The 8458-nt window shown below is 39.5% G+C and overlaps 1 protein-coding gene across 1 annotated transcript; it reads right to left on the reverse strand.

Moving 5' to 3' along the window:
• Positions 1–1796: 1796 nt before the first annotated feature.
• On the reverse strand, positions 1797–7570 carry LOC130282203 (toll-like receptor 13). The gene is made up of 2 exons (XM_056530218.1): positions 4756–7570; positions 1797–2052 (listed from the first exon to the last, which is right to left on the reverse strand). The coding sequence occupies exon 1, from the start codon at positions 7568–7570 to the stop codon at positions 4760–4762; it is 2811 nt and encodes a 936-aa protein (XP_056386193.1). The 3' UTR covers positions 1797–2052; positions 4756–4759.
• Positions 7571–8458: the final 888 nt, after the last annotated feature.

The raw sequence follows: 8458 nt of genomic DNA on the forward strand, positions 1-8458 counted from the left end.
CTGCCGCGACCGATCGCCGCCCGCTGCTTCATCTGATGGGTAAGTGGACTTCGGCGCCGATCGTTTGTCGGTTTCCCCGTTCAGCCCCACCTATTGTGGGTGGGCAGAGCGGGGAAAGGGAAAGTTAACCCCCCGATTTGCTATTGGTTGTTGCTTCTAGACAACCAATAGCAGGGATAGGAGGGGTGGCACCCCTTCCACCTCACTCCTGTCCCTTCAGGAGGATCGTGGGTGTCTCAGACAAATCGCCGGTGTGAATTCCCCGGCGATTTGCAGCGATCGCTGATATGGGGGGTCTGATGACCCCCCTGAGCATTTGCGTGGGGTGTCTTGCTGATCGATATCAGCAGTCACCCCAGTCCGGTCCACGCCAGGCGGGGACCGAAATTCACACGGGCGTACAGGTACACCCATGGTCCCTAAGTGGTTAAAGAAGATATTCTGAGCTTAGAAATTTATCAGACCGCTGGGACCCCACGCGACTCAGTCCCACCTCAGCTGCTGCGTGTGACATTTCGCACACGGCAGGTCAGCTTGTACAAACAAATACCCTCCATTCATCTCTATGGGAGAGGAGGAAACAAAGCATTCCTGTGTCTCTGCCTCTCCCATAGTGATCAATGGAGGGACCAGCTGATGTGCTGGGTATGAAACTTGCACTAGCAGTGCAGAGTCAGGGCCCCATATGAGAGATTGCAGGGGTCCCAGTGGTCGGACCCCTCTCGATCAGACATTTATCCCCTATCCTGCGGATAGGGATACAGGGGAAGATTTATCAAAACCTGTCCAGAGGAAAAGTTGCTGAGTTGCCCATAGCAACCAATCAGATCACTTTCATTTTTAACAAGGCCTCTGCAAACTGAAAGAAGAGATCTGATTGATTGCTATGGGCAAATGGGCAACTTTTCCTCTGGACAGGTTTTGATAAATCTCCCCCACATTTCTTAGCCCTGGACTTTTTTAATGGCTCTGATTTACTGACAGTGTTGAGTTTTTACTAGTGTGAAATGTTGTTTCCGACTTGCAGGATTACACTTTATTCACTATGGGGATTTACAAATTTACAAGTGGGGAAAATCAGCTTTTTCTTGGTGGAAATTTCAAGCCATTTATTCACAGGATTTTCTGTAAATTCAATAGTAAATAGGTCAGGTTGTGAAACCACTCCCCCTTACCCATCCAGTTACGCCCCTTCCCAACAGGTCACACTCTTTTTTTTAGGTTTGTAAATTTATTTTGCCTTATTGCACCATAAACACCACAGTTTAAATATACTTCCACTGGGAGGTGTAATTAGTGTCGCTGCAGCTGACTGACCCACAGCTCATTTGCTGGGCGGTATATTATATGAGTGCACTTGTAGTCCCTAGTCCCCACAGAAAAGACAATAGGGATCATGTGCCATGTGCAGTGTCCTGATGCACAGTACATTAGGCAAGCTCCGTCCATTTTTTCTCCACTGGATTTACTAAGGGGTGCATGCCTCTAAGTACATCCTGCAGCTCTGTGGCTGCGATTGCGCTTGTCAAAGAAATATACGCCAGCTATAAGCTGGTGTATATTTCTGCTATTTTAGGTGTCACAAGTCGCCCCTAAAATCTCATTCAAGGAGGGCACACCTTTGGCACTCCCCTTCCATGCAAAGCTGAGTCCCCTTCCAGCCTCCTTCATCCCTTCATGCCATTTTGGAGTAAGTGGCATACATTCTTAAAAAGGTGCACATTTTTGTGCAGAAATGGCCATATTTGAGCAATATCACAATTTCTGCGCAAACGTTGCTGGTGCACCTTAGCAAATGACCCATTTATAAATATGAGGGAAAAAAACAATTTATTACATAGATTTAATCAATAAATCAACTTTAAAATGATATTAAAAGGCTATCCTTTGTCTACAACAAATATTTAGCATATTTTTGCAGCCTATAGTATAGAAGGGTCCACAAAACTAGAGTCATCTGTATAGCTCTTAGATTGGCAGAGACTGATTAATAAAACTGTATGATGAACTGTAAGGACTTCAGATACAGTCATGTTCCAGCTTTAGTTTTTTCTAAAATTAAAAAGAAAATTATTACAATTGTACATTATTGTAACTATTACTTTTACACTGATATCTGTGGAAGGCTATTTATATTTTTATATTGGTTAAACCAATAGGTGAAAGAATCAATAAACGTATATATATTTATATGAACATATATATCAGCATTTTTACCTCATACCTAATATTAAAATATTAAAACTCACTTCTGGTCCTTTTAATAGACTAAACTGCAGTACAAGACATGGCTGTATAATGCATGAACATTCCAGTGTAGGATTACACTGGATTTATTAACCCCTTAAGGACCGGAAGTTTTTCCGTTTTTGCATTTTCGTTTTTTGCTCCTTGCATTTAAAAAATCATAACTCTTTCAATTTTGCACCTAAAAATCCATATGATGGCTTATTTTTTGCGCCACTAATTCTACTATGTAATGACGTCAGTCATTTTGCCCAAAAATCTACGGTGAAACAGAAAAAAAAATCATTGTGAGACAAAATTGAAAAAAAAACGCCATTTTGTAACTTTTGGGGGCTTCCGTTTCTACGTAGTACATTTTTCGGTAAAAATGACACCTGATATTTATTATGTAGGTATTATACCCTACTTATAAAGGTTTGATTTTGTCATACTTCTGGAAAAAATCATAACTTCATGCAGGAAAATTAATAAGTTTAAAATTGTCATTTCTGACCCCTATAACTTTTTTATTTTTCCGTGTATGGGGCGGTATGAGGGCTCATTTTTTTGCTCCGTGATCTGAAGTTTTTAACGGTACCATTTTTGCATTGATAGGACTTATGGACTTTTTATTCATTTTTTCATGATATAAAAAGTTACAAAAAATGCACTATTTTGGATTTTGGAATTTTTTTGCGCGCACGCCATTGACCTTACAGTTTAATTAATGATATATTTTTATAATTCGGGCATTTCCACACGCGGTAATACCATATATGTTTATTTTATTTTTATTTACACTGTGTTTTTTTTTTATGGGAAAAGGGGGGTGATTCACACTTTTAATAGGGAAGGGGTTAAATGATCTTTATTCACTTTTTTTTTTTCACTTTTTTTTTTGCAGTGTTATAGGTCCCATAGCCACGGCTATCCCGAACAGCCCACTGAGCTAACCGGCACACTTTCACTTTCACTTTAGACGCGGCGTTCAACTTTGAATGCCGATTCTGAAGGGTTAATAGCGCGCGGCACTGCGATCAATGCCGCGCGCTACTAGCCACGGGTCCCGGCCGTTGTTAGAGGCCGGGCCCGACCCGCTATGACGCGGGGCCACGCCGTGGCCCCGCGTTATAGATTGGGAGCGGACACATGACGTTCCAGTACGTCATGTGTCCTTAAGGGGTTAAAGAGTACCTATCATCAACTAAACTGTCCGTAATCCCCCCTCCACATCTGTCTCTGACTCTCACTGACTCTATCCCTGTCTTTTTTTGTACCCCAAACCGCCTATAAATACTTTTTTTTCATCCCCTGTGGCTGCTTCAGATCCTGCCATGAGCGAGGGAGGAAGGAGGCGTGGCCCAGCAGGCGCAATGTCATCTGATGCCTGCCAGGGTGCACTTCTGCCCTTCTTCCTCTTCACACATATATATATACAAAATATAAAATGTTTTTTTTGTGACAGGTACTCTTTAAAGGTGCACACGCATTTTGATAAATTCAGGCGCATGTGGCGCTGCTTGTGGGAATTTCCACTACAATTTACGAGTGCTAGAAAGCGTAAATTATAGTGAATTCAGCACGTGGGGGGCGGTGACCCCTTTTGCAAGAAACCATACCCCCTCTACCCCCCTCTTATCTCTACCTATCTGGCGAGTGATTTAGAGATTAGTAAAAAGTTGCAACATATTTCTCACAAGGCACAGAGTTTAAGAAATTCCCCCATGATATTTTGGCCAGTATTTGTAGCCAGAAACTGTTCCAAAGAAAAACTAAAATGGAAAGATTTGCACTACATTGAAAGCCACTCCTTGGCTACAAATAATGGCCAAAACATTATGCCTAACACTAACAAACTGGCATTTTGTGATGAATCATTTCCTTTTTATTTATTTTTTTATTTTTGGGGGGAAAGGAGCAGGGCCATATTTATATTTTATGCTGCCCTTATTCCATGCAGATGTGTCATATATACACAGCAAGCAATGCATGCCTTACATTCAGATTTTGTTGCAGATTCACCACAGAAGTGGTGAAATCAATCACAAATCCACAATGCAGAATATTAAACCTACTTAAAGGAAAACTGTCAGCTTGTTCCCCCCACACTAACCAGCGGAACTGGCTGATGTGCGGTGGATCAGTTTGATGCCTACTGTGCCCAGATCCGCCCTGATCTCCCTCTTCATTACAGAGCGGGGAGAAGAGGGAGAGGCAGTGGGAGGGGAGGAATATTGATGAGCTGGGCGATGCTGCGGACGAGCGGCGCTGATGTCAGACTGCCAGTTACCCCGCCTGTGCCAGATAGCACCTAATTAGCATATACGGAAAAACAAAGATTTCGGCAGAACGGTTGGGCGGATCCGGGCACAGTAGGCATCAAACTGATCAGCGTCCCCTGCACTATCAGCCAGTACCACTGGTTAGTGCAGGGGGAGCAAGCTCACAGTTTTCCTTTGACAAAGGAATACAATGTAATACATAGTGGTTACCTACTATATGCACAAATCAATTTTAATGTATACCTACATTTCTATGGCTCCTGATTATCTTCAGCATGACTAGCTATAACGCTCCGTAGTCTGGCCCAAAAAAGCTGCTGCCCATCTCCATCTCCTGGCCACTTCAAATAGGTTTTCTTTTCTATAATCTTAGTGAGTTTGTGGTATTGTTGAAGTTCTTCTGTAGGGATATTATCCAGGAATAACAGAATAAGGGAATCCTTACTCTCTGCTACAAGTCTGTACGTTGCCATTCTTATCTCCATGGAGCACCAGTTACTCTGAAGGTAACTTCGAGTGATAACACAGATTGTCCACCTACTGCTATATATACTGTCTACAATGTTCTCTACAATGTCTCTACCAATCTCAAAGTCTCGATTATGGATACACACTTTAAAGAAAGGAGGACCAGTTTGCTCCAGGTTTGGAAGAAGCTGCTCAATAACCCACGGTTCATTATGGGTGTTATACGAAACAAACACATCATACTCATAGTGGTCTCTTTCTCTATACCTGTGTTTAAGCCAAGCTTTGATTTTATACATAATATACAATATATACCACCATATACTTTCATAGTAGAGAGAGATACACATAAACATCAAAGTACTGACTAGAGTAGCTATAAATGCAATAAAACCTAGCTCTGAGTTACAGTTGTCTTCTAAGAAGGACACTAAGTGAGAATCTTCTATTTGAGCATTAACAAAACAAAGCTTATTATAAAAGTCAAGGAATGAAACTTGTTTTTCATAGGCCATCCACTGAACTAACCATGAAAGATCACATTTACAAGAAAAACGAGTTTCTGGCAAAAAAACATATTTTAGGCTGACCATATGAGTAAACATGTTGTCTGGAAATATGTAGATTTTTTCATGTTCTATCATTAAAAATTTGACTGATTTTAAATCATGGAACAACATACTTGAACTGTAGTCCTCTATTCCTAAATTTACTAAATGCAGAGTTTGGAGGTTTTCCAAGCCTAGAAACAGTTTATCTACATTTACCGGTGAGCCATCAACAATACTATTTGTATTTTCAAAGTGGAAAAAAGAAAGTTTTGAAAAATTTTTCAGATGAGAATCAAGGATGCTGTTTTTAGATTGTACGTCTGCCTTCAAATATATCTTTTCCAAATTGGTAAATTTCTCCAGTGCTATCCCCGGTTCTAGCTCACAGAAAAAATCAATGATATTTATTAAAGATAGGTATTTTACTTTGTAAAATGGAAACTCATCACAGCTATCTATGAACACATTCTGTGTTTCAATGCTCAAACTTTCAAAGGCATCAAAATGGTTGAAAAATTGAGATTCAAGATACAAAAATACATCAAGTGTTCTCAATGACATCTTTTTTAGTGACACCAAATCCCGAGACCACCACATGGACTCCATGCTTTCAAAGTCTAGCGCAATTTCTTCAAGCTTTCCTAAATCCTTAAAAGCCCAATCATCAATTTCTTCTAAGAAATTCTCATTCAGGGTCAGATGTTTTAAAGAAAATAGACCTGCAAATGCAAATTCAGCTAAACTGTAGAAATCATTATTGTCTAGGTATAGAACTTCCAGTGTCTTCATACCATCAAATGAATATTTACTTATCATCTGAATTTTATTGTCATTCAGTGAAAGTGCCTTTAGGAGTTCAAGGCATTTAAATTGATGTTGTGTTAAAGAAGTTAAATAGTTAAATGACAAGTTCAGATTAACAAGCTCCATGGTGGTATTTTCCAAACATATTTCAATGTTGGTAATTTTATTATTTGACAAATTGATCTCCATCAGCTTTTTTAATTTCTTCATTTCTAGTGCAGTCACATTTTTAATATTGTTGAATGATAAATCTAGGACACGTAGTTTGCTGCAAGACCCATTGGATGTATCGATAACCCCTATGTCATTATTTGCCAGCTCGAGTTCCTGTATCTGAAAGAGTGATACATACATACAAATGTGGAATTCAGTAAATTGAGAACGGAAAAATGAAAATGAGTCAACTACTTGGATCCCAGAATTTTTTAAAGCATCTAGAATTGAAAAATGTATACCAGGTTTAAAATAGGATAGCCTTGGAAAGTTACACAGTGAGTTGTTTTCTAGCGTAATAGTCTGAAATCCATCAAGGTTTAGATAGGTTATGTTAAAATGTATAGGACTGATTTTACCAGTAGGGAATTCTGTCATAAGGCAATCTGTCTCTCTTAATGCTCTCATGTCATTATTAATTATAGATAATCCTTTAAGACTTTCCAGTTTAGGAAGGTATTGAGTTACTGATGATAAAGTATCAATGGAATTGGACTCCAGTATAAGTTGTTTCAGTTGATGAAGGTTGTCGAATATGGATTTGTTCAGAGAGGAAAAGTTTGTACCACTTAATTTCAGCTCTTGCAACATAGAAAGTCCATTCAGATCAAGTTCTTCAATAATTTCGATACTTCTCTGTTGTAGCCACAAAACAGAGAGTTTCTTAAGCCCAAAAAAGACCACTGGTGAAATCACAAAATAGCCAGATATATAGATATAACTTATGTGTGTTAGATGAGAAAAAGCTTGTGATTTAAGGCTGACAGTGTATATCTCCAGGTAAAGCCAGTCTGCAGTCACAGGAACTTCATCTAAGTGTTCTATTGTAGAAGCTTTAAAGAAAGTACATACGGCTCCAAGGCTGAAGTTTAGTTTGTCAAATCCACCAAAATCTATGGACATTTTAGAATTGTATGTATCAAAATATTCATGCTCTATAATGTCACAGTGCTTCCTTAGCATGCCAAGACATGGAGAATAGGAGATGAAAAAGGCTCCGCACACCAGATAAAAAACAGCATCCATTTCTTCAGAGCTCTCAAGCAAAATGTGTTGAAATATATACATATATGTATATATATATATATATATATATATATATTTTTTTTTTTTTTTTTGTGGTTCAAGACCAGAATTAGAAACAAGGAAATTTTGCAACAAATATTCAAGTTACAGATTTTCTAGTTCCTTAACTAGAAACATACCACAGAAAAGAAGAAATGAGAAGACTGATGATTCATCAATAGAATCACCCACAGAAGAAATGTATCATGCCATCTATTCTACAATGCAAATAGATAAATGTAAAGGCTCTCAAATATATAGCAACACAAAAACTAATGAATTTATAGTGATTTAGGGTGTAAACATAGGAACAGTATCCTGCGCACATTTGATGCTGCAGATTTCAATTCAAACTAAATAGCTGAACACAGAATCAAATAGGCACAGGGTACTGCACACGTGAATAGAGCCTTAGAGTAGTTTCACATATTGCATTTTTCAGAAAAATGCCAAATGTTCGTAGTGTTTTCTGCTGCTTTTACCACAAAAAAAATGCTGTAGGCATTAGGTAGAAGTTTAAAGGGGTACTTCTCCCCTAGACATCTTATCCCCTGTCCAAAGGATAGGGGATACAATGTCTGATTGTGGGGGTCCCGCCACTGGGACCCCCGTGATCTCCCTGCAGCACCCAGGGACCACACCCCTTGTGACGTCATGCACATAGACTTGCATTGAGAGAGAGAGTGTAATCGAGATGTCACGAGCCTCCGGAGCCGCATCACTAGTCATCTGGCACAGATCGAAGTTCGCTCCGTGCACCGAAAGACCCCTGTGATGTTTAGGGGTGGAGTACCCCTTTAACCTCTAAAGGACACAGCCCATTTGAGAACAGGGAAGTTCTCATTTTTA

The sequence above is a fragment of the Hyla sarda genome, chromosome 7 (assembly GCF_029499605.1).
Source record: "Hyla sarda isolate aHylSar1 chromosome 7, aHylSar1.hap1, whole genome shotgun sequence".
Classification (NCBI taxonomy): domain Eukaryota; kingdom Metazoa; phylum Chordata; class Amphibia; order Anura; family Hylidae; genus Hyla; species Hyla sarda.